The sequence below is a fragment of the Penicillium hordei genome, assembly GCF_028827395.1.
Source record: "Penicillium hordei strain IBT 12815 chromosome Unknown utg000003l_segment0_segment0, whole genome shotgun sequence".
In the NCBI taxonomy this organism is placed as follows: domain Eukaryota; kingdom Fungi; phylum Ascomycota; class Eurotiomycetes; order Eurotiales; family Aspergillaceae; genus Penicillium; species Penicillium hordei.
In genome coordinates this window covers 2,158,358-2,183,401 of record NW_026623144.1, presented here as the reverse complement: position 1 = coordinate 2,183,401, position 25,044 = coordinate 2,158,358, and the positions used below count along the sequence as shown (strand labels likewise).

The following is a 25,044-nucleotide window of genomic DNA, read 5'->3' as shown; positions in this document are numbered from 1 at the left end:
TGGTCTAAATAGCTTGTGTGCCCCCCAAGTAGACTGACCCCCCAAGATTTTTGGTAAAAGAATAATTGGCAACCCTAGGTAATCCTATAAAAGATCTATCTATCTACCGAAAATATATGACTACGTCAATTTAAAATATGAAAAATCTCCCCCCAGAAATCAAGGGAAAAGATCAGACGGCGCATCTCCCGAGAAGACCTCTAGCCCCGAAACGAAATCATTCCACAGCGTCTTCGAAGTCATGGGCGCATTGCTATATGCCTGAACACCCGAAGCCAACAAGAGGTCCTTCATCTGGGGAAGTAAGGCATCCACCGCCTGTGCTTCCATTTCGCGTTGAACCCCCCTGCTGAGTCCCCCATGTTCAACATACCACGCAGAGTCCTGCTTCACAACTCCGCTCTCATAAAGGTTAAGCAAGCTCAGGTCAATATTTGCATCTATAGCAGCTTCATAGGCCATTCTGTGGCCAACTGCCTCAACTAATGGAAGAGCGAGCGGAAGGATATCCCGGTTGAATCTCCCGCTTCGGTGAGCCCCCTTGGCACCTTGTTGAAGAAGGTCCCTCGCTTCGGAGAATAGGGAGGCCTCATGACGAGCAATGGGGCTTCCAGGATCATTTGGTGGCGGCATTTGATACCGACCGATCAATAGTTCAGACGCGAGTCCTATATTCATTGTTAGTCTTTTCTCGAGCATTTTCAAAGGTTTAGACACGTACGGATGGCAAGGACGCGGATATCGCCCTCTGCAGTTGATGCACCACGCATTTCCAGCTAGAAAGATGAATCAGTCAAGCACAAGACGGGTAAGTAATACTGAGATCTTACCTCCATCTGAAGGAGCTGATTATGCTCATAATGTCCATGCCATCCACACCGCTCGTTCATAGCGTTGATGCTTTTGTTGAAATGACCAAGTGCTACCGCCTTGAAAGCTGTGGCTATACCATGGCGCACTCGGGGGTCCACGCTCTGTTCTCGGAACGCAATCGCTGCAGAAATGAAGAATGCTTCTAGCACGCTATACTGCGCGATGGTATGGAGGATGGGCATATGTTGAGTTCGGAAATCAATCACTGCCATTGGGTTTCCATCCTGGCCGCTGACAAGCCTGTTCCGGCTGAAAGATGCGGCATTGAAGGCGGCAAGCTTGAGTGATGGGACGACACACCCCGAGAGGAAGAGAGTGCCCACTGCAACGCGATGGATGGAGGATAAGAACCCTTCGCGCTTGTTTTCTGTTTCTTTTGCACTGCCAAGTAGGGCGGATCTTGGTAGACGGACGTGGTCGAAGTATGTGAGAGCGTGATCGACTGGATGGGCACCAGTTCGTTGAGGCAAGGCCCTTGTTATAAATTAGCGCTTATGGGCTAGGTATGGGAGTTTCGCTGGAGACTCACTTTGATATCACACCCTTACACATCTCTTTTCCGTTTCCAAGTTGGACTAGGAATGGCCGGATTCCGCAGTCTTTATCCTCACTCACAAGACGAGCCATTACAATTGCAACTACCGGAATACCTCCCCTCGGGGTAGTTGGTGGCATGACCCTGAAAGTATCTGTTAGCAAATTTTAAGATAATTAGACTCTTATATTTCTCGGCTTACTTTGCATCGTTTGGGGAAGGAGTATGAAGGTCGATGTCACCATCTGGCAGAATTGTTGCAGTTGTCTGTATATTCCGTGCATCTAATCCATGATTCACCTCGGTCAACATGAATTGTGCTCTAAATATCAACTTCCCGTTAGCTACAAAACTTGGAATGGTCCGTGTTTGAAGACTTTTGCTTAGGTATGGACTCACGAAATATCGAAATCCAAAGCAGATTGGAGTATCGGTTGAAGCTCTGGACGCTTCAAGGCAAAAGGAGCCAGCGTGCCCACAAAGAGATTGCACTGAATACTAAGCAAGGTAAACGCCCCACCATCGAGTGTCAATAGAGGCTCTCGGTGCAGCTTCCAGAACTTAGGGGTGATGTATAAGACATCCTTAAGCGTCAAGCCTGTTCTAGTTAGTGCTTGTATATACTGGTAAAGTAAATAGGTTGGGCATACCATATGCATTAGCAAAGGCCTTCGCCCTCTGATAGCTCAGTCTAGTAGATTCCTCCAGGCTGAAAGAGCGCGGGGCTGGTTTGAAAAGCCCTGAACGTGCTAGATCCTCCATTGCAGGATTTAACTGTTGTAGCTGCTGTAGCTGCTGCTGTATTCCGTTCTCCATGGTGGGAAAATCTTCTGTATAAAGAATATGGATAGATTTACGACCATGAAGCGAAGACTCGGAGGTAAATATACCACCAGAGAGAAACTGTTGTATACATTTCGAGTAGAGTTAGCCAGCCACATCCACCTTTCTTTTCGACAAAGCTGATCGGGGCTGAACTATGGCACATAGTACATTTGTATGAAGTACTCTGTACGGGTATAGGGGATCGTTAAAAAATAAAAAAATACAATCCTTGCCGTTTCTACCTTGCCATGCCAGCTCGGGCGAGAAGGGTCGCTAATGCAAACGCCTTTACTTGCTTTTTATTTTGCCAGCAATACCAATACCAATAATTAATATTACCCAACTACTAGTATGAAACCCACACCTTCTCCTGTATTTAATTGATTGAATGTTTTTGAAGCCATATCTATTATTGGTGGCTTGCATGCATTAGCGTCCCTTCTCGCCCAAGCTGACATGGTAGGATAGTTCAAGTACTGAATCCATCGGTATAAGAAGGCCTAGAAGAGATAAGGGCCGACAACAGATCTACTTGTCATTGGACGTCACCCTGGTCATTCCCTTCTTCCCATCCATGCGATCAAAATCCTTCTATGGATCTGGCTGAAGCAGTCCGAGACATCCAGGTCAGTGGCGCGTTAGTATGTAAAAGATTATGAACTTCAGCTCCGTGGTGTGTTCTCCGAATTTCATGACTGGCTGAGTCTCCATTCCTCATTGAACGATAGGGTGAATCAAAGGTACAGTCTCCGTAAAGAACTGAACATCAGTGGATCTGTTGACCGCGATGTACTTGGAACAAGATAAGGGTTTTAGGATGTTCTTCGCTTTAGCGGACCTTAATTGTGAGATCGACCATAAATGCCTCAGTGGCTTCAAATGTTCTTATCTTGTCGAAGTTTGCCGAGCAAGTTTGGTGGTCATAAAGTGTCCGCGTGTGTCCAGCCACACCTGGGCACAAGCATGTGATTCACAGCCACATGGTTACTATGTACCACTCTTCAATTTGGGTATCTTTTCTTATATAGATTGGTTATTGTAAGGCCAGTCCTTCGATGTCTTTTCATTGATCTTCTGAGAGGTTATAATAACATCTAGAGTTACTCTTATTAGCGATAATATACTGTATCACAGCATTTCTGTGCTTCTATGTACTTTCTTTGCGACAAAAGAACCATTCGGTGAGGCTTATGGCTTGAACACTGTCCCCCACTTTGATCCTTTAATCCACTATGAGATTTGCATCGGATGAAGATCCGAAAGAGGTACATGTATGCGAAGTAGATCTTAAATCAAAAGTCACGTTCGCCTAGCGTAGGTGGATATACTATTGGTATCTCCGATGAGGTACATATTACGAAGACGTATAGGTTCAAAACCCCCCTGTAAGGGGATTTTGATGCCTGGATACCTGAATTAGTACCGCTTTATACACCGCCTAATACAGAGTACTGTAAATTGCTAATACATCAACCTGCCTAGATGAAGCTTTTGGGCCGCATACAAATTCAGGTATCTCCATTATTTCTGGCGGTTGCAAGTCCAAAAAATTGAAGCTTAATAATGGAGATACTTATTTGTATGCAGTCCGAAAGCTTCATTTTTTTTTAGACTTGCAACCGCCAGAAATAATGGAGATATCTGAATTTGTACGGAGGTCAAAAGCTTCATTTTTTGGATTTGCAACCGCCAGCAGAATCAGGGTACTTTCATTAACAAGGTATATGTAATAGTAATTCAGGTATTTTAATTTTTCTGCCGTTCTAAATTAAGGCATTCCGGCATAAAATCCCCCTAAAAGGGGGTTTTGAACCCTGGCACCTATTCGTCTTCGTAGTGCATATGCAGTGGGATCTCCCAAATATTGGAGCAACGGTCTACGGAGTAAATGCTTACAATAGTTTGGCCCAATATTGGGGAGGGCCCACTATATGCATTGTCAGCAAATTCATATCCAATGTTTCCCGAGCCCTTGATAATTCCGTGCGAAGACTAGGTTATCTCCATGAAGGCTAGCTGGAAGTGGGCTGTGTCCCGTATATGGCACATAGGTAGTCTGTATGTGGGCTATTCATGCTGTAGGCCATATTCTTTCCACTATCCTCTAATGAATACTCCTTGCCCAAGCCACTCCTTTTAATGTTGTTTGTATCTTCCTTTCTCCCCAATCTATGCAAGTGTAGTCTGGCTTAGTTACAAACCGGAGATATCCACGATTACTTTATCTAAGCTCACGCTGCATAAGCTAACGGATTTAAATGTTGCTGCCTAGGTGGCGATTGGTACTTATTCATATCTGAAGGAGTTTGCTATACCTGCCTTCACTCATGCATATAGATATACATTCGGCGTCTCCGTTTTGATTAATAGACAAGTATTAGATATTGGGAGGCACTGCTCTAGGGTTAGCTTATACTATAATGAAAGAGTTTGCAGAAATTATTGATTAGCCTAGGATGACCTGAAGTTCAGTTGTAGGAAGATGAGTGCAGCTAAATTGGTGCGATTACAGATATCCTGTACTTCTAACGTTACGTCCACCTCAATAATCTTCAAGAATAAACAAGTCGTATATAATTATTCTCGGAAAATAAGTTTTAATCAGATCGAGATCTAGTTCGCATTGCCTTGCATTCAATAATTGCAATGGAACAACTAACCATCGATCATAATGAAGCAAAATTCATTTTCTCAGAAATTGAACAAGGAGAATATTAAAAGAGGAGCGCCATAAGGGCGATGCCAAAAGCCCAGAAACTGCAAGTTTGTAGTTTTGACCCAACATTGGCAAGAACGACAGTTTCAGTTGGCTTAGATCCTGTGGGCTTAAGGGCAGTCGGTGTAAGAATAGAGGTGGGGTGTGTCTTGCAGCTGGTTGTCAATGTCGAGGACGACACAGTGGGCTTAGGGGCAGTCGGTGTAAGAATAGAGGTGGGGTGTGTCTTGCAGCTGGTTGTCAATGTCGAGGACGACACAGTGGGCTTAGGGGCAGTCGGTGTAAGAATAGAGGTGGGGCGTATTTTGCAGCTAGTTGTCAACGTCGAGGACGACACGTGCGCGAAATGGCTAGTTTCAGAAGGAGGACTGGTGGTAGTAACAACCACCAGATTCACAGATGTTGTAGAGGAACAAGTGACCGTGCTGAACCCAACGAGGGGAACAGTTGCCGTGTGTGAAGCCCAGCTGATGGCGGTACGAGGAGCCTGGGGGACAGATGTAGGTACACCAACAGTCGCAACAACGGTACGTGTGCTGGGTGTGATTTTAGGGCCAGCAGTGGTCTTAAGAACTGGGTCGGAAGAAGTGCAGGTTGTAGCGATGTCTACAATAGCAGGGTTCTCCGGAACGAAGGGGGCACAAATGCCAGCGAAGAAAGCAAGAGCGGAATCTTTCTCCTTCTTGGAGCTACTCCAGGCCCGAATGCACCCGCTAACTTTGTCCGTGAATTCGGTAGATGGGCAGAAGCATGCAGCATCGCTGTTGGAGTTGCACTTCGGAATAGTGAGCCATGTGTTGATACATTTGGGTACCAGGTTAGGGCAGGGAGCGGTAACAACGGGTGGGCTGGGCTCAGTAGCGGTAGTGATAGAGCTCGTGATCGGGGGATGCGAGGGCACAAGATGAGGAGAGGTTGTGCTAGGGTCGGTTTCCGCGGGCTTATACGGGCAGACTGTCGTTGATAATGGGTATGTAGAGGCAACCAAAACAGTCGAATGAACAGGACAGTTAGTGGCAGTTGGTGCACATCTAGTGATGGTGATCTCCTCGGTAGTCCAGACAGTGGAAGTAGTCATATGCCAGGAAGAGGGTCTAGTCGTAGGATCCTCAGGAGTAGACGAGGTCCAATGGAAATGAGGTAAGGAAGCAATCGAGCTCGGGGGATCCGAATGCACAACATGAGGAGAGGTTATGCTAGTTTTCGTTTCCACGGGTGTAGACGAGCAGACTGTGGTTGACAGTGGATATGTAGAGGTAACTAAAACAGTTGAATGACCAGGGCAGTTGGTGACAGTGGGTGCGCATTTGGTGATAGTAAGCTCCTCGGTAGTCCAGATTGTGGAAGTCGTCATTTTCTGGGAAGAGTGGCTAATTGTAGGAACTTCCTGCGTAGTAGAGGGCAAATGGAAAGGAGGATGAGAAACAGTCGGGCTCGGGGTAGGCGCCAAGTGAGAGCGAGAGGGGTCAAGAATCGGGCCGGGCGACTTGGATCCAGTAGAGCAGTCAAAGTCGATCGAATGGATCTCGATATCACAATCGCCGAACTTGTTCTCTTGGGGAAGCGTGAACTCTACTGATACAGCACCGCCACACTGGTCATTCCCGACATCAGTTCCCCTGTACGAGCTAAAAGCGACATGATGACAGGAAGAACCATCCGGCATCTCGTAGATGATGAAAACATCGGTGCTCCGGGAAGTTGAAAGATGGAAGTTTCGGATTGAGAATGGAGCATCAGTGGCGGAAATCTTGATTGTCCAGTCATCCTCACTAGAGAGCTTTCCACCAAGACAGGTGCCCTTGAGAAGGTTAGAATCGAGAGCCTTTGATATATGGAACAATGGCCTACCCCGTAACTAGATCCTTGACAGCCATTTTTAGGCTCGAGGCCAACAAAGTTGAAGCCTTCAAAGCTCCAATTGTCACCGTTTGCCAACTCAGATAAGTCAAAGCCTTTCTGCTGAACATCCGAGCACTGATTGTCGGTATTGTCCGGACTGGTGTAGCAGACATCCGTACCCCACCACTAATATATTCCAAGGTCAGATTTGTACCTCAAGTTGTATAAATCGAGGTACTCACAAGGCCCGCCGGGTGAGCCAATGCAGCCCCAAAAAGCGAAAGAAGAGCAATCCCCTTCATAATGGACAACACTGTATTAAGTAAAGCCAGTAATCAAATAAGACAATAAAAGAGTGAATGACGCTGAAGTTGAGCGTGGGTCTAGAAAAGAGTACCAAAATGAGAGACGATATTTTGGCGAAGGTTGTCGACTGGATGTTGGATGGCGAGCATCAAAGAGAGCTACGACATGGTCCTTTTTAACCTCATCCCCTAAATCCCTACTCAGGCTTTACTATCAACAAAGCAGACAGTAAAAAAAAAGAATGTCAGCCACTTTGGTACAGGAATTTGGGATCAATCCAATGGTGAGAGTCGAAACTCATCGCGAAGCAGGTGGTTTTACTGGAATCAGGGAGTTCACATCGCTATAGTTCAAGGAATCAATGCAGGGTGAACATTCCAGTGCTAGAAACCCCGAAAGACCAATTAGAACAGTCGGTAACTAGACCCGAACTATAGGGCTCGCTCGAATTCACCGAAAAGTTTAAAGGGTTGGGAAGTCAGGTAAGGAGCTACATCTTATCACCTCAGGGAGAAATATTCAGGTTAGCACAATCCGAAGTGTCCTACAGTTTATTGCTCAAGAGTTTTTTTCTATCTATGAAATGAGCTAGATGTCATGCAATATTTATACTTAGCATATGCATAGTAGGTGTGTAAATCGGTTATTCCGGTTACAGTTGGAAACTTCCAACTTTTCTTCTGAGTTCCTATAAATCAGGGGGTTTTCTGGATCCAAATTGTTGATTCAACAGTACTATCAAAAGCCTTTATTTCCAACCTTGAGAAGTCACGAGGCATCCGCACAAGTAGAAGAGATCTAGAACCCGGAAGAGCCAACTACATACATTCCTGATCGCGCATTCCACCAAGAAGTTGCCTAAAAGGTAGCCGTCGCTCTCGCTTCCCTTTTTAACTCTACCACATCAAATAGACTGCGATCGAGGTTCCAAAGAGAAGCTCATTGTTGACTATGATGCTGTTTCCTAAGGGAAGCTCCATAGGGAACTTACAGAGAGGATGGATAGAGGAAACAGCGCACCACAGATAGCAAGATATATTCACGATCGTGATAATATGCTTCTGATATATTTGGCTGAATGCATAATCAGAGCCGGATCTTGCAGTTTGTACTGTATCTCGAAAACAAATCAGAGATTCAGCAATCAGTCACTGCGCTCAACCTGTGTAGATTGCGCAACGGGATATGATGGCAAACAGGACAGCAATATGAATAATCAGGATAAATCCTCCCACAAAGGGAATATTTTTTGGCTAGGAAGGTGTTCAATATGACTGAGAATATCGTGACGACAAATACTAGCATAGTGCTATCGCTGGAAGTCATAGTGCCATTTACTAAGTGTTAGAGAGCATACCAAACTAAACTACGGGATATTTTAGGACGGTAATATATGAGATTGATCTGAAGTAAAAGTGAGATACGTCCTCCGTATAGAGCATGTAGTTAGGTATAATAACACACTTGTAGTCTGATGTTGGTGACACAAAGTGTGCCGTATGGGCCCGCGCTAATCCTACTTAGGGTTAGCGTATAAACTGAGCCATTTAGGTAGGCGGTGGCGTTAAATTGCCACGCACGGGCCCTCTGTTTCGACAGGGTAGATCGCATCCGATCTCTTTCTATTCTGTCAATTCGTTACCTGCCTGCAACAATCATTGTTTTTATTGCCCATCATGCCTGCCTCACCAGAAGAATCGGCATCTATTTCGCAAGAACGCGCCAGTGGCTCACCTAGCCCTGCTCCGTCGGGCCTTGAGACGGAAGCCAAGCATGACATCGACAGCCAGAAAGACGAGGAAAAGGACGAAGAAACCCAACCAACTGAAGAACCGAAAACGGACGCGTCCAAGTCGCAACCCAATGAACCTGAGCAAGATGAACTGACATCTGCACCACCACTCCCCGCTGAAGTCCCACCACCACTTCCCGCCGAGGCTCCGCCCGCACAGGTCGAGGACGATGGATGGGAACCTGCATGGGACGCCACCGCAGGAGCATATTACTTTTACAACCGCTTCACTGGAGTTTCCCAGTGGGAAAACCCCCGTGTGCCAGAGATCCCAGCAGCACCCGGCACAGAAGACAGCCACCGAAGTACAGCTTCAAAAAAGGAACCAGTCCTCGGTGGCTATAATCCCGCGATACACGGCAACTATGACCCCACCGCACCGTATGCGCAATACCACGAAGAGCCAACAGAGCCCGCGAACGCAGTCGGGTTCGATCCCTCCGCAGCATATGCAGCTACCGGCACATTCAACCGCTTCACTGGACGATGGCAAGCTGCAACGATCAATCCGGATAATCACAATGATGAGAACAAGTCTCGACGACAGATGAACGCTTTCTTCGACGTTGATGCCGCGGCAAATAGCCATGATGGCCGGAGTTTGCGCGCAGAGCGCAGCGCTAAGAAATTGACGAAGCAAGAATTGAAGCAGTTCAAGGAGAAGCGTCGCGAGAAGAAGGAGGAGAAGAGGCGGGCTTGGCTCAGGGATTAGGGGTGGCTAGGTGTTTATTTGAGTTCTGGGAGAAAGGATTGTTTGATGTATTCTCTCGTTGCCACCGGTCGCATTGCCATTTCGGAGCTTTTTGATACCATCCCACCGGACGTGGGACCCGGCGTTTGAGCTTGTTTGATTTGTTTTTCTCTCGGCGTTCTGCCTTGCATATGGGTAGAGGCAGACAGAATTCCTGTCGTCTCTATCCACGGTTGCGCAAATTTATTTGTACAATGTACCATGTATGAACACAAACATCATCTTGACATGAGGCTCTTCTAGTAATTTAAATCTGTATGATGCGCGCGTAGTTATTGGCATCTACGTTCATTCGACTTCTATTGTACCGTTGACTGATAGCCCACTATCAGTCACATGACCCGCGATATCAAATTATTTTTTGCGGCAATCGCTTCATTTGTTGCCGGGATACTCCACGCTAAAAAGCAAAGAACTGAAAGCAAAGGTAAGATTGAATTTACTTTATATTAATTGACTTTAAAAATCGTGGTGAAAAAACACCTCAAACTGCGATTCCCATTTTGTGGCTGGAACATGTCCTTGACATTGACATCCTTATCAACTGGATATATCGCGGGGCCATGCTGTTGTACTACGCAAAAACCGCAGTTTCTCCAGACTCCTTTATGGTTTTATACACATCGCACCCTTTGTTTTCTTGTCACTTGACTTATCATCGCCCAATCGTGAATATCAACATTTTACTGACACCCCACTCCAGCTACATCAAATAAAGTGGGATATCAAAAACAACCCCACCAAGAAAAAAGAAGAAAAATAACAAACACCTGGGTCATCACACATCATGTCTACTTCCACGACATCACAGGCAAAGCCTTCAGTGCCAATCGCACTCTCCGCTGAGGCAGTCGACGATCTGATCTATGACGCCCGAGCAGGCGACCTCGAGGCCCTAAATGAGGACATCGCCAACCTCGCCAGCCAACACAGCTGCAACGAGTCCCAGATCGTGGCATCTGCCATCGACATGGCTGATGAGAGCGAGGGCGGTTCTGGATCCTGCATTCTGCACTTCTCTGCTGCGAATGGAAACTCCGGTATGTCAATTGAATGACTTGAATGACTTGATTTGACTTGGATATGTTTCTACATGTCAAGCATGTCAAATATTCAGTTTCCCTTTACCCGCCTATTTCATGTATTTACTAACATCACTCAGAAATTCTCAAGACCCTGCTGCAAAAGCTGTCATCTGCAGACGCTGCCCAGCGTACCGCATTCGTTAACCACCGCAACAACTCCGGCAACACGCCCCTGCACTGGGCTGCGCTTAACGCACACCTGGAATGCGTGAAGGCTCTTGTCGAAGCTGGCGCAGACCTTGATGTTAAGAACGATGCTGGCCACGACGCTGTTTTCCTCGCTGAGCGGACGGCGTGGGCTGCTGTTGAAGGTGATGAGGATGTCGAGGGTGCTCAGGGCGATGATGCTCAGACTCAGGAGATTGAGATGACTATTGGTGAGAATGAGGGCGAGGAAAAGCCTGCTGAGAGTGCTGGTGAGATGTCTGCAGGCAGACAGGTTGTTGAGTGGCTCCTGGCTTCGGATGTTGGTGCTAGTTTAGAGAAGGGGGCCACTGAGGGTGAGGCTAGTGGATCTACTTGATTTTTATCAATTGAGGTCGGAAATGATTGAAGAAAAGTTTAAGATTTCACGCATAGAATGGGACATATGGGTACTTTCTATTCTTGCATACATTGTTCGTTAGAGTCTATATTTAATGCATTTTGATTCTTTTGTCATAACTTTACATTGAAAGACGCTTCAGGCATTTTGGAATGCTGCTCTAGTATACATAACGTTCATATGCTCTCATCTACACATCAATTCAATCACTGCGGACCTTTTCCGCTACCGCTTCGGTAGAAGGCGACACCTCCACAGGCAGTGGAGTAGAGGGATCAATCTCCCGAACTTTCGCATCGAAGCCGACCTTAAAGCGCCGATCTCGCCATACGACCGTCACACCGCCGTATACTGCCATGATCCAGATAGGCAGGGCTAGCAGTTCGCGGCCGAGCCAGGCGCCAAACCATTGCATGAACGGGCGACGAGTAGTTTGGGATGATCGGTAGCGTTGAGGCCGAGCAAAAGCTGGGGTATCCTCATCCAACTCGATGCATCTTGCGGAATGTAGCTTGATATACAATGTCCAATCGATCAGGATCCAGGAGACCATGCCAAATGCGAGCACGACAAAAAACGCACACCACGTCCCGAAATGGGCAGCAAATTGCACACCCTTCCGCTCAAGATACGGCGCCAAGGCAGTAGTAACGCCCCAGGCGCCATAGATTGTGCATAGGAACGACTCGGTGCCTGGTTCGACAAGCGTAGCGAGTAAAACAGTAAACTTACGGACTCGCAGCCACCGGACACGACGGGCGATGTATGCTGGCACACTCATGTTGGCAACAGGCTGAATAGCCATGTCACCAAATACCATGGCATGCTTGCCCCAACGCTCGCGAAGCTCCTTCTCTTCCCGCACCTGCTTCTTCCATAGCAGATCACCGATTAGATGGTCCTCGCAGATGTTGTCGGAGAAGAAATCGATACCGGGATGACGAGCCTCGGGACCGAGAACCGACGGACTGGTGAGATAGTCGAGATGGGAGCGGCGGAACATGTTGGACTTTCCCACGATGCATGGCGCAACAAGAACCGTGTTGATCGCAGTGTACATTTTCGCGTGCGCGGAGGACAGGAACAGCTCTTCCAAGCGACCGCCTCCAGTGGCTATCATGGCTACAGGCCCATCCTCCGGACGGATGGACGGCATCGCTGCGGCTGCTGCATCGGCATCCGTGGACTGTGGGTTGGCGTCCACGAGCGCCTGTCGCTCTTCACGCAGGTTGCTCTCCCCGGTCACATCCACAGCCACGGGTAGATGGTGCACGAACTTGTATTTCTTGCTCGATGAGGGCCCTGTCCCGCATAGCCTGTCCACCATCCGGGCACAGACTCCCTTCCCGACCCAGACATTGCAGTCAATGATCCAGACGATATCTCCTTTCGCTTCGCGGTATGCGCGGCTCATATTCCGGATCTTGGGATTGGGTCCGAGCGTGTACGTATTGATGCCATCGTGCTGCAAGAGGGGATCTTCGTCTTCGACAAAAATCTGCGCGTCAACATGTGGGAAGTCGGTGATTAGTTTGCGGAGGGTAGGGTAGGCCGGGTCGTCGCGCGTCGATACGCAGAGACGAATGCTGAGCTTGTCGCTCGGGTAGTCCTGTCGAAAGGTGGCAGCGAGGCAATCATAGAGGTGCGGCTCGAGACCCTTGACGGGCCGGATGGCGGTGACGTGTGGTACGTCGGAGGTGGTGGTCGTTAGCCGAGACCGATGCGGCTGGCTGAGGAAATATTTCCATCTGAGCGGAAAGGGATTGCGTTAGTTATATGTTATTTTGAAAAAGAGGGCCGAATCATACATTTGAAAATATCCTAGACCGCAAACTACCAGTATGAATGCATACCATATCAGGGCAATCCAACCGATCGCGACGGACGCATACAGAGCGCCATCGTCAGATCTGCGAAGGAGGAACGAAAAGGTAGGGTTTAGCATGGGATACAAAGGAAAAGTAACAGCAACATAGACGCAGACGAGAAGGACATTCTGTAAAAGAAGAAGCAATTGGATGCGGGTGGATTTCATTTTGGCAATTGGTTGTCTCCGCCCTCACGATGTACACTATACGCGTATTGGACCTGTGGACCAACCAGAGGGCATCTCCTTTCCACACAATAAATAATGCTGATATACTACTTAGGTATTAAAATAGATGCCTGCTCGGAAGCTCCGGATGTAAGCATAAGTACTTATGAAGTTCAATTGTGGTATTATGGCTGCGTATTCGTTTATGCCCGAATGTCAATATAAGGGAAAAAAAAAAAAAAAAACCTGTTTCCCCTAAACTCCTAGACCTATCCCATGATACCAAAAGTAAAAGTAAACTCCCATCATGTTTTCTTCTTCTTCCGGACCAAGCTCGCATTGAGCACATTGACACCAGCTGGCACTGACGGAGCTGGTTGCGTGACTCCCGATTCACTCGGTGCTTGTGTTTCATTTACAACAGGCGTGTTGCCCTCGCCCAATGACTTCTTTCGCTTGCGGATCAATCCAAGGTCTAGGACATTGTTCGTATTGGTATTGGCCGGCTGGCAGGCAGTGTCGCTCGTGATATTGCTGCCGACAACCGTCTTGCCCCATGTAAGCTCGTCCGCGAGGGAAGAAACTTGGTCGACATAGAGTTTCGTACTGGCGACGACTTCTTTCTCGTCATAGAAATGGTCTAGAACCGAATCCATCATCGTTTTGTAGTCTGCTTCGCTGAGAACGACCTGTCCGCGTCCGGCCTCTGGCCAGTCGAACGGGTTGATAGCGCTAGATGCATCATCCCGGGCGAGTCTGGGAGAGGTATCGGCGGTCGTGAAGTTTGCTGTTGCCTTCGTCAAGGTGGCGGAGGCATTCCCCACTTTCTCGTTCGGAATGGGCCCAGAAATCTCTGTTCCATTGGAGACCACGCCGTTGTCAGAGGAACCGCGTGTTTGGCTTTCCATTGACGTAGAGTTCATCAAACCAGGGGGATTGATAACCAACCACAGAAATCCGACTAACCGACCAGCAGAGCATTCTTGGCGGAAGGACATCATCTCCCAGAATTGGTCCAAGGACCGTACGCTGCGCCAGCGGCCGGCATTAGGGGCGACAGGTTGACCCTCACCGGGAAGTTCACCGTCTAGGTCGATGAGGAAACGAGTCTTGGGATCATCGGGGAAACGAGGCACCAAGCAGCGGGGAGGAGCCGATGGGTCATGGTACAATTGCTTCAGTGGGTAGCTGTTGAGCCACCGTGGGCGATCCTGTGGATCGGCTTTGGCCGTAGGAGGGAAGAAATTGCGTGTTTCAAAGCGGTCACAGCTTGGAACGATCAAGTATGCGGTAGCAGAGGCCTTGGCAGCTTCGACTGTTTGATCCAGCGCCTTCGTCTCTTGAAGAGTAGACTCTGGCTCATGCTCACGTAAAATCGGATCTAGAACACGACACCACCACTTGATTAGGCCACGATCATCCAGAACGTGCTTTTCGGCGTTCTCAATGCTGCCCGGGAATAGGTACTGATTCTGAGCGCGGGCGAATAGCGACACGACCAGACGTACACCGGGCCGTTGGCGCGTTCGAGCCAGGAATGAGAGAAATGTATTGGAGACCAGTCTCAGGACAGACACCTTAGTTGGCAATTTTAGGAGATGCAGGAAACCAGTTGAGTCGGCCTTGGAGACGAAGATGGTGGTTAAGTGGGCCGTGTTGTAGACCATCACCTCCATTCCGAAGATGATTGTCTCACCGTCATCATTGGAGTCGATTGACACTGAGAGGAAATGATTTTCGCAGAATGTCGGCTCGGAGACCTGACCCGGCGCAGCTGCAAAGAGAGCTTCGCACGGAGTGGGTGTTGAGGAGACATGGCGAACGGTGATCTCAACCCCGGTGGGGAGAACCTTGGCCAAGAGATCTGCCAGATCTGCCGCCATTCTTGTTCGTCCAATGAGAGTCGTGGAAAAGGTGAAGAGAGGAGCTGGAGACCGCAGCTCGATTTCGCGCCCTTGGAGATCACGTGCCAACAACATTTATGGTCTGCCGCTTTAGGAAGGTCGATGTGTAGATATTCACTTTCTGATCGGGCCGCTCGATTATGTAGATGAAAACAAGACAGCGAACGTCTCAGATATAAATGTTGAGACCAGGTCCTTATTGTAGGATACCTGAATGAAAGAAGATAGGAAGGGCTTATTGCAGACCATAAGCTTTGTGCCTACTCGTTTGTTCAATATCAAGATGAGCTAATATGTGATGTTTAATAGCGTTTGATCTTTATTCTCTTGCCAGATCTTCCTTCTTTCACTTCGCCCAGTCTTTTCTCACACTTAGTCCATCTCTCAACCCAAACACCCGTGGACACAAGCGGAGACATACTGTTGAAGGTAAGCAAACCTGATCAGATTAACATTTTGGTAATTAATAGTTCACCAAACACACTAAGCACGGCTTCAAGTGGAACACAGCCGCATCCTGGTCACGTCGACAGTACCTATCAAGATGTATCCCAGAATCAAAACTCCCGACGTCATGAGTAAGTCTACATTTGTGTTAACTTGTCGTGCTTCGAAAAGCCACTGACCATGCACCGCAGTTAACGACATCATGACGCTCACTGTCTGTGCCCAGTTGCAGATCCGTTACGTCTGTGGTCACTCGACCGGTGGCGAGTTCGTTAAATGTCAACGGCACATGAGAAAAGAGGATGAACGCTGCGTTAGCCGTCAAATCCGGCACATCGATGTCAAGCATTCAACACACAAATGTCGCCTATGCCTGCGCAGCGAATGAGACATGGTATGGAATCCATTCGGCAGGAGTTGACAGAGGCCTTTATCTTGCAAGTCTTGGGAAGGATGAAGATGGAGGGTTATGGCACACATGGATATCACATTAACAGAGGAGCCGATACTGTCTATCTTTGAATCAAGGCAATAACAGAAAGAATCCAACCAGGACTATTGACCTAAATTTCAGCAAAAATCCACTCGAGAGGTATGAATGTACTCTAGTGGCTAGGCGACTGCATGACCTTGGTCCCATTCTTGAGGCCTGGCGTTACTTAGAAGTAAGAAGCCACAGCATCTAGATCATCGGCATTGAGCAGAATGACCCCTTCCCTCAAAAGAATCCTCCAGACAAGGTTTCGTGCACGAATCGGAAAGTACGGCGTGTTCCAATATCTAGCACCAATCCCGCGCTCATTTGCCGTGGCGATTTGGTCTCGGAGAGCTTTGAGTTGGTTGTCTGAGAGGATTGGGTCCGTATCGACAGTTATCTTGCCGACGACTTCCTGGAAATCCGTTGAAGCAATAGGCGAGATAACGCCAGTTATATCAACGTACTTGGGATCATTGAGATCCGCGAGAGGTGCATCAAAAAAGTAGTCTCGGTCTTTGATGGGCGCAACCATGTCGAACGGTGTCTCTCCTGTGCCGATGATAGTGACGGGTCCATTGGTAACGTTCTTGCCATCCTTGACAGTGGTAAGGTAGCCCTTCTCTCGCAGAGGTTCTAAAGCAGCAATCACAGCCTTGAAAGTCTCAGGGCCGGATGTCTTCACATCAATGAAAAAGTAAAGCGTTTGGTCAGGAACAGTATCCCACACGCCACTGTTTCAACAAAACATCAGCAGTGAGACCATGCCGGGCCCTGGCCGGATACTCACTTTTTAGTAGGTGATGATACAAATGGACTCTCGGGGTTCTGACGTTCTAAGACATCCAGAATTGGATTGATATACAAGGATTCAAGAGTTCGGGACTCTGTCAGGGCAGATTCATCATGACCAACCTTGTTTGGTTAGCATGCCACCTAGAAGAACGGCCAAGATATCATAGATTGACCAAACTTACATAGAGGGTGCCATTGTATAGCCAGACATCGGCTTCGGTAGATGTGCAGCCATGCGAGAGACCTGTGCATGATCATGTTAGGGGTGATTAGACATGAGGCACTGGAGCTCCGGCATACCGGTATAGAAAGGCTCGTCTCTCCAATAGTCACTTTAGTATAATCAGTATATGATCAGTAGTCAGAGGTGAGTACCATGAGCAGTAGCCTTACTTATGAGAATGAACAGGAATCTAGATATTCGTGACCCCCCGGGTTAACAACCTTGTCCTCCTGATGGTGGAGGTCCCCACAGAGTTTATCGATGTATGATATCACAGATAGACTCACAGGTAAGAGATCTCTTGTCAGATCAGTGGGATACCTATAGTCTGTGCTGCCGTGTGTGTTTCTTAAGATGCTCTGTAGGCTAGAGGTGATGGCTCCAATGGCTGGGTCCGGACCCGCGAGGAGAGCCACAACAACGCTAGCGAGGAATAACATGAAGGCAGACGGCATTGAATGACAAAATTACCCGAATAATTGATCACCCTTCACGTATCGAGCTGAAGTTGAAAGAAGACGGAATTGAATTGATTGAATTGATTGAATTGACCGAATCGAAGAGGCAAATTGGCCAATGGGGATCGGAATTCGGACTCACGTGTTTCTTCTCCCCAAGGGTCTCAGTGATCATAACATCGAGGTGGAATATTTTATCAGTCGAATATATAATAAAATCCAGTTGATCATTTCAAACCCGTTATTACCTGTCATTGGTCGTTTCCTTGACTATTAGAAAAGAACAGTTGCTCAAGATGCGAGACCAATTAAGAGCTGATCAGATAAATTGCTTAATGGAGAGACTACAAGGAACTAGAAATAATAATGTATGGTATTCGGCCTGAAAGCCAGAAGGTGCCTTAAAAAAAACATGAAAGTCGCAAGACCACTATCGTCCCTCAGGGAGCTCGACAAAGGAAAATACGGAAATTGTTGAAAGAGGTCAAGCTGTGAAATGAAATCTATGTACGTCACAGAAATATGACCTTAAACCTCCCGCACACTTGGCGAAGAGACAGCTCCAGAGTCTTGTGAGTTCCGACCCCGAAGGCTGAGATTTCCGATGCGTTGTACTAGGTTGCTGCCCACAGCATCAACTGCACCCTTGGGCGCAAGCAAGGTCGGGCCTTGAGCTGCAGCTTCTTGGACTCTGAAGAGTTTGATAGCTGTGCCATTCCAGACACCAACTGTTCCTGGGGTTGCACCAGAAGCGGAACCGACTACCATCTCACTGGAGAAGATGAAGCCCCACAGGAGCGATTCGTACCAGCCCATAGAAAGTGCAGACCACTCGAATGATTGCACGCGAACAGGGGTTGGTTCAGAGATTATGCTTGTAACCTCGGGCTCTTCAGCAAATGATGGAAGATTGTGGATTAGTGTACGGGCCTCCGAGCTAACTGTGCTTATAAGCGCTGCATCAGGAATATGAGGCGCAATGGCTGAGATGATGGTGAGGATCGTGTGCAAAGGAAGCTCAGGCAACCATGACTCGAGCTGGGAAATGTTGTTAGTAGTGGAACACAGTGGAAAGGTGGTTTGGTCTACATAGACTTACCCATGGGACAGTTGGTGTGAAGCCACTAGCGGATGGGGTGAATAGAGCAGACATGCTTGTCTGACTGGTCATGCTGTTCTGTCGGGAGAAAGGAGGATGCCCAGCAGGTTTCTTTCCCCGTGCCTTTTCGGACATTGCTCGCACCTGCTGGACCCCGATCTCGTCCGTGGTAGATGTTGTAGAGGGTCTCCGTGAGGTTTGAGCTGAGAATGATGATTGAGATGGAGTCTGTACCCCCTCTTCCTCACGCTCATCATCGGAGTCGTCGTCGCCAATTGCAAATGGGCTGTTCTCTTCAGGGATTCTAGTCAACGGCGACCGGGCACCTGAAGGAGTGTGTAAATCTTCCTCTGACTGTGAAAGTGTAGGGCTGACGGCAACATCTGACGAACTGCCAGCTTTCCTCTTCTCGTTCTGTCGCTCGATCTCTTGCTGGCCACTCTCGAGAGTGAAAGCCCGCACAGCTTCAAAGCGTTGCTTATATTTCAGTATCGAGTAGACGAGATATGGGTTTTCTAGAAAAGGTCAGAAACGGCTGGGCCGAAAGAGAAGATCTGGGTAGGGTATTTACCGGTAAACTTGTGCTCGAGAATAATGTTGATGAAGTCAAGCAACGACGCAAGAAGAGTATGGTTGGTTTCGTTCGCCAACAAGAAGCTGGGCGCAGACATGGAAGAGAAAAGTTGAATGACTTTCGAGCAGGCACTCGGAGAGATGCGTTCGATATAGGGAGCAATGTTGTTGAGGATGATCAATAGCGCAGGATACACAGTATCCAGGTTTCCCTTGCTGGTTGTCATCAACGTGTGAATGGACTGCGGCGGTTAGTATGGCACAGTGCTTTTAGATGGGACAAATGACAAACCATGATCAAATAGTCGGCATAAGACCCACGGAACTTGAGTAGTCGGATCGATTGTGGTAAGGTCTCTTGAGCTTCGAAACTGTTGTTTAGGCTCTTCCCAAACGTGGGTTCCGCACTCATTGTTTGAAGGATGAAAACACACATCCGTACCACTCCTTGTTTGGAAGTATCCATTCTATACTCCATGGCATAGAATATACATAAAACAAGGAAGTCATGGGAACGATTCGAGTCGATGATAAATGATCGGAACCTTTTGTTGCATTGCAAAGTCTCCCAGAATAGGACCAACATCTCAGGAGCCCATTTCACCGACCTTTGACTCCCAGGAAGATAAGAAGCAGTAGCTTGCATCTTGTTTGATCGATTAGCACAATGCTTTAACGTATAATTTAGCAGAGAATAGATACCGGCTGATTCAGAATTCTCGTCATCCCATCCACCAGGAATTGGAAGTCCTGAGGTCTATGTAGCCTGCCGAAGTAATGGCGATAATAATTCTTCGGTGGAGTTCCACGACCGTCTTCTGGAATGGGGTACAACAAGAGAACAAGGAGAAGTTGGACGCAATAAATCACCAATATCTGCCTCGGATCTTTCCAAACAACGTGGTCGTACGGGACTCTCCACGACGCAGGGTTATACTTCATTGCCTGTTATGAATTAGCATGAACCCCACGGTCAATTGAGCAGAACATAGCATACTGTGTTGAGAAGAGAGCAAAGGAGGGTCAAAACAGCCTGCTTATCTTGGCAAGTTGTGATGTAAGTAATTGCCTTGACACCTTGGACTGGCAATGTATCTATAACCAGTCAGTAAAAGTTGTAATAATTTAGTTGCATCAGACTCCGGACTTACTAGATGGCAAATACATGGCCTTTCCAGTCAGAGTAAGCATAAGCCGGAGAATCTCGCATCGGTTGCTCTCCAATGTTTTGTTGGAGCCCATAGCCGTGTTACAGCCAACACCACTCTGCCAAATTGAAAAAGAGACCTTGCTCTTTGCCGTTGGAAGTCGAGGGATTGTAAAGTCGGCAAAGAAGAGCAAGTCCACCAATGTGTCTATCAACTCTTCGGCAAGAGGCTTGACATCTTCGTAATCCTCTGCGCGCGGTGATCTTGTCTCTTGGTTATCCTCCGGCTGTGCTTCGTCAAAGAGGACCTCCCCAGCAATCTGTGATTGTCTGGTCCTTCTCTTTCGACGTGCCCAGAAGAAATTATCCTCCCATTCCTCCAGATGTTCCGCCTCGTAAACATAGGGGAGGAGACGAGTGAGGATCCGAATGCAGTTGAGGACATCACGCTCGGGAGCAAGATCGGGGTCGGGAAACGAGGGATGGTTTTTCAGTACAGTTAGTCGTGAGGTGACTGCGAGTAGGAGCGTTTGGAAGTTGGGCAAGGCGTGATCGCGCGTGCGTCGTATGTCAGCCGGCGTGAAAAGGCTAAAGACATCTTCGGTTGATTCAGGAAGTTCCCAGAACTGCCAGCGTGGTTAGCCTCCGAGTCTCTAGGACCGATAGTCATTTTTGTGTTAGGACGTACTCTGGTCCAGTAGGGGTCGTCTGCGGGGATCTCCTGTTCCTCCGAGAGGCGGAAGATGCCCTGTTTGAAGACAAGCTTGGACTCCGAAGCTCCCATAGCGGAAGGAAGCTGGTAATCACGCCGTTGTGGGCTTCATGCAGGTTTTCACAGCAAATGTCAATGTGTAGGTGAGGCGAGGGCGCTATTTGCCTGTTTATTTGCCAAATGCTAGGAGTGGTTGGCGGTCCTAATCGTCCGGGCGCGGGATCTTGGCCTGGAACACGGGGTATGGCAGATCGGCCAAATGCCACTTCAGTGGGCTATATGATGAGAGATTACAGCAGAATGCTAACTTGTCTCATATACATCTCCCTTATCTGCATATTTACATTCTTACCCATTTGTTGGCATGTTTCTATCAAAAGGCTCTTAGCATCATCCATACATACTAACTAGCTAGGATGGAAAAGATATCCTACAGTCCCCGATTTTTATAAACGACACAGATATATGCCAAAGGAAAACCGAACCCAGCTTGTAATAATAACCCTTGAATTGGTATCCTTGTAATACATTGTGAATGAAACAACCGCTATGACATTAAACACCAAAACCATGAATGACCCAAGCGCCTATTTGAGAAATTGTACAAAATCTGCGTAGAATCAGAGGGCTCCTCCACTGGCCGACAGCCGTCGGCTCCTTTCATAAAGCCACTTGTTCTTGACTCCTAGACTCCCCCGTTTTCCTACGAGCGGAGAAGGTGTACTTGGGCCCATGCTCATGGTCGACTCCCCAAAGGAGTTACTTCGAGCCAGAGGGGATGCGGATGATCCAAAGCTCTGGCGTTGAACAGATTCTCTACCTCCATTTGACATTGCTTTGTAAAGCAGAGGACTGGAGGCAGGTGAGAAGGGTGTGCTGATCGAAGAGCGTCGCTCAGAAAAGCTTGCGTTCGCGGACATAGGGGAGGACTGTCTGCTGGCAGGACTGGCCTTGCGTGAAGTAGAAAGCCGGTATCTGGGCGGGGTGACAAACGTTGTCCCAGGGGTTGCTGGTGGTGTGACAGCAGGATCCAAACCAAGAAGTGAGCGTTGGGTGGGGGTAAGGGGAATGTCGGAGAGGTCGTCCTTTGGCCGGAAGAGTGGGTAGAGCGCCACTAAAATATTGAAGACGAAGAAGAGCTGAAGAATGAATAACGGAATTTCTTGATACATGTGGTTGGTATCAAAAATTTGGCGTGAGCTTAAACGAGTTTGTTAGTACGCGACGCGACACAACGGAGTTCTTATCGCACTCACTAGGATTTGAAGGTAGATCCAAATGTCCAGCTCAATACCAATGCTGCGCTGTTCCAGACCAGCTTCTTCACATTTTTCTGATCAAACGTAGCGGCATTTTGACGCCGGACAATCTCATCTAGCTGAGGGTGTCGCCATTTTCCAGGGGTCAGGGTACCCTCTGGGGTGGGAGGAGCGATCGGAGGTGTCGCCCTCGGGGTGGAAGGAAGAGATAGAGTCGCCATTGGTAATGTGGCGGAAATGATGTCGAGAATGAAGAACAAGGTGAAATTGACTCGAGGCTGGAATCGTGAAGTCAGCCACTGATCCATAGTTGTTCAGACTGTTTTTTTCGAGGTCTGTTTCACAATATGGATTGGACTTACTAATATTGAGAACTTGTTCAGTACTTACCTGGGAGGAAACAAACACTAGAAGCTGTTAGTTAGTACTGCACATAGCTATGAACAATTGTTCTTTCAGAAAATCATTATTGTTGTTAGCTATCAGTTGAGGATCCCGAAGTGGCTGCGCTCGGCGGTCGAGGAAGGGGTTGCACGGGCATAAGTTGACCCGGCCAAGCTGACACACCCCCTTATCGCCGTGCCCCTCAACGTCATAGCCGCTGATTGTTGACCCTTCTTCCTCTCCAACTTGACCAACTAAAATGGCTGCTGATACTTCACTTGTGGAGAAGCTTGATGCTTTGGTGGCTGATATACTCGCTGACTGGAATATCTATACTACCCTTGTCGCCGGGATTGTCGTCGCCTTTGCGGTTTACTCTGTCATCTCGTCTAAGGATCCAGATGTGCATCCGTTCTTACTTGCTCGCCAATCGACAGCTGCTCCAATCCGTCAGCAGGGTGAATCTGCTACTTACAGGTGCCTGGAAACCCCACATGGCTTGCCTCTCCGCTTCGGACTGAATGTCAAGGACCCGGGCGCCCCGAAATGGACCGGTGGGCGAAGAGGAGACTTACGTGACATTTGGAAGACCGCCGTCCGTGGAGCTCTGAATGAGGACGGTACTCTTTCGGGAAAGCAAGGCAAGATCTACACTGTTCTAGGTAGAAAGGCCATCGAACACTCTTTGGACCAGGTGACACAAGAAATCAATGTTATAGGTCATCATCTCCAAAACTCCGGCGTAAAGACGGTGGCTGTTTGCCTTACAGACTCCATCGAGCTTTTGGCTACAATCTTCGGTACGTGTATTATTATTCTATGCGTGAGTCTCGATGTCTAACCTTACATAATCTAGCTGGCGCTTTCTATGGATTCAAGACAGTCATTGTGCCGCACAACCTTCCAGCAGAGACATTATCAGCGCATCTACAACAGGCAAAAGCGGATGTTCTTATTGCTGAAGCCGGATCTCTCGATGTGTCTGCTGTCGCCAAGGGCAACGATCAATTGTCGCTCGTCCTTTGGGTCGCCAAGTATGGCAATCGACACATGGATTGGAATGCACTTCCCGAGAACGTCAAGGATAGTGTAAAGGTTGCGGTTTGGCATGAACTGGTCGAGGAGTTTAAGGAACTTGCCAGCTATGATATTCCCGAGTACGACCCAAAGACAGAAACCCCTGCTGTCAACACTGTTTGGCCGTCTTCCTCACAATCCGGTCAATTTATCGATTTCCAGCCAGAGGTAAGACCAACTCAACTCGTGTGATGTCACTTCGGCTAACATTCGACTAGAACCTTGTGTCTGCCATTGGAGCCATCACGTCCGCTCTTCCTCGTACCCAACGTTTCAACCCAGCCGACATTGTTCTTTCTATCGACTCTCTTTCTCGATCCTACCCGCTCTGCACAACTTTGGCTGCACTGTTTGCCAACTCATCTATTGCCCTTAACTCTGTCGCAGGAGAGAATGTCGATTTTGCTTTGGCTACGGCTGGCGTGTCTCCCACAGTCATTGTTGCTTCATCGCAGACCATGGCCGAGTACCACGAGAATATCATGCGCCCGCACACTGGCATCCTTGCCTCTCTTGGCCGCTGGCTTCAGGCACGGACATTGGATGCAGGAAACATGCCGACACGCAACTTTTTCAGCCAATTGGCTCGTGTCAGTCCGACTTCTGAGCTTTCGCTAGATGAAGTGCGCTTGCTTTGCATTTCCCACCGCATTGACGGCAACCCTGCCGCCCGTCTTACCTCTGAGCAATTGACCGAGCTTAGAATCTTCACTGGGGCTCGGGTTGTGTATGCCTTGACCGGTCCCGGTGTTGCTGGTGCGATTGCCCAAACAAATGCCTTTGATTATAGATGCCTCACCGGTCCTAGCCACTTTGGCGCTCCATTGAGTAGCACTGAAATTACTCTGACCAATGTCCCCGAAGGCTCTCCCGATGGCGCGGAAGAAGGACAGGTATGTCATGCTCAATTCCACCACTTTCATACAAAACTAACATTTGCGTCCAGCTCACCGTCTCTGGCCCTGCGGTTGTCGGCGGCACCACTACTCTACCCGGTCGAGCCCGCATCGGCAAGGACCACACCTTGGAATTGTCTTCCTGAGCGTGTCAACCCTAAAATGGCCGTTTGAAATAGCATTTCCTTAGAGCGTACTTGAAAATTGAACTTCAGGGATGTTTGGTAATAAAATCGACCAAACTATTGCATATATCTGAAATAGCACCTAGCGGGGTCAGATGCGGCAGGA

The 25,044-nt window shown here is 48.2% G+C and overlaps 11 protein-coding genes across 11 annotated transcripts; 4 read left to right on the top strand and 7 right to left on the bottom strand.

Annotated features, from left to right (window-relative positions):
* Positions 1-159: 159 nt before the first annotated feature.
* N7537_006055 (putative acyl-CoA oxidase) lies at positions 160-2,311 on the bottom strand (the record flags this gene model as incomplete). The annotated part of the gene is made up of 7 exons (XM_056897112.1): positions 160-668; positions 722-776; positions 831-1,347; positions 1,403-1,552; positions 1,611-1,730; positions 1,808-2,006; positions 2,059-2,311. Coding segments are annotated over 7 exons (1,803 nt in total), but the record flags the coding sequence as incomplete, so codon positions are not given.
* A 2,636-nt stretch (positions 2,312-4,947) lies between these two features.
* Positions 4,948-7,093, bottom strand: N7537_006054 (uncharacterized protein; the record flags this gene model as incomplete). Its single annotated transcript, XM_056897111.1, has 3 exons — positions 4,948-6,750; positions 6,801-6,977; positions 7,034-7,093. The coding sequence occupies 3 exons, from the start codon at positions 7,091-7,093 to the stop codon at positions 4,948-4,950; spliced, it is 2,040 nt and encodes a 679-aa protein (XP_056752896.1).
* A 1,680-nt stretch (positions 7,094-8,773) lies between these two features.
* On the top strand, positions 8,774-9,601 carry N7537_006053 (WW domain-containing protein; the record flags this gene model as incomplete). Its single annotated transcript, XM_056897110.1, has 1 exon — positions 8,774-9,601. The coding sequence occupies one exon, from the start codon at positions 8,774-8,776 to the stop codon at positions 9,599-9,601; it is 828 nt and encodes a 275-aa protein (XP_056752895.1).
* An 826-nt stretch (positions 9,602-10,427) lies between these two features.
* Positions 10,428-11,248, top strand: N7537_006052 (ankyrin repeat domain-containing protein; the record flags this gene model as incomplete). The annotated part of the gene is made up of 2 exons (XM_056897109.1): positions 10,428-10,680; positions 10,803-11,248. 2 exons carry the CDS (start codon positions 10,428-10,430, stop codon positions 11,246-11,248), a joined length of 699 nt encoding a protein of 232 aa, XP_056752894.1.
* Positions 11,249-11,471: 223 nt separating this feature from the next.
* N7537_006051 (putative ceramide glucosyltransferase) lies at positions 11,472-13,304 on the bottom strand (the record flags this gene model as incomplete). Its single annotated transcript, XM_056897108.1, has 2 exons — positions 11,472-13,017; positions 13,078-13,304. 2 exons carry the CDS (start codon positions 13,302-13,304, stop codon positions 11,472-11,474), a joined length of 1,773 nt encoding a protein of 590 aa, XP_056752893.1.
* A 305-nt stretch (positions 13,305-13,609) lies between these two features.
* Positions 13,610-15,187, bottom strand: N7537_006050 (H3 histone acetyltransferase RTT109; the record flags this gene model as incomplete). The annotated part of the gene is made up of 1 exon (XM_056897107.1): positions 13,610-15,187. The coding sequence occupies one exon, from the start codon at positions 15,185-15,187 to the stop codon at positions 13,610-13,612; it is 1,578 nt and encodes a 525-aa protein (XP_056752892.1).
* Positions 15,188-15,752: 565 nt separating this feature from the next.
* N7537_006049 (uncharacterized protein) lies at positions 15,753-16,043 on the top strand (the record flags this gene model as incomplete). Its single annotated transcript, XM_056897106.1, has 2 exons — positions 15,753-15,786; positions 15,847-16,043. The coding sequence occupies 2 exons, from the start codon at positions 15,753-15,755 to the stop codon at positions 16,041-16,043; spliced, it is 231 nt and encodes a 76-aa protein (XP_056752891.1).
* Positions 16,044-16,314: 271 nt separating this feature from the next.
* On the bottom strand, positions 16,315-17,603 carry N7537_006048 (uncharacterized protein; the record flags this gene model as incomplete). Its single annotated transcript, XM_056897105.1, has 6 exons — positions 16,315-16,864; positions 16,921-17,045; positions 17,108-17,169; positions 17,226-17,257; positions 17,319-17,338; positions 17,424-17,603. 6 exons carry the CDS (start codon positions 17,601-17,603, stop codon positions 16,315-16,317), a joined length of 969 nt encoding a protein of 322 aa, XP_056752890.1.
* Positions 17,604-18,134: 531 nt separating this feature from the next.
* Positions 18,135-21,209, bottom strand: N7537_006047 (Hid1 family protein; the record flags this gene model as incomplete). Its single annotated transcript, XM_056897104.1, has 8 exons — positions 18,135-18,644; positions 18,706-19,220; positions 19,277-19,520; positions 19,571-19,924; positions 19,981-20,223; positions 20,276-20,373; positions 20,430-21,051; positions 21,114-21,209. 8 exons carry the CDS (start codon positions 21,207-21,209, stop codon positions 18,135-18,137), a joined length of 2,682 nt encoding a protein of 893 aa, XP_056752889.1.
* Positions 21,210-21,757: 548 nt separating this feature from the next.
* Positions 21,758-22,617, bottom strand: N7537_006046 (uncharacterized protein; the record flags this gene model as incomplete). The annotated part of the gene is made up of 2 exons (XM_056897103.1): positions 21,758-22,337; positions 22,394-22,617. The coding sequence occupies 2 exons, from the start codon at positions 22,615-22,617 to the stop codon at positions 21,758-21,760; spliced, it is 804 nt and encodes a 267-aa protein (XP_056752888.1).
* Positions 22,618-23,039: 422 nt separating this feature from the next.
* N7537_006045 (uncharacterized protein) lies at positions 23,040-24,899 on the top strand (the record flags this gene model as incomplete). Its single annotated transcript, XM_056897102.1, has 4 exons — positions 23,040-23,580; positions 23,637-24,025; positions 24,076-24,750; positions 24,804-24,899. The coding sequence occupies 4 exons, from the start codon at positions 23,040-23,042 to the stop codon at positions 24,897-24,899; spliced, it is 1,701 nt and encodes a 566-aa protein (XP_056752887.1).
* Between the last annotated feature and the right edge of the window lie 145 nt (positions 24,900-25,044).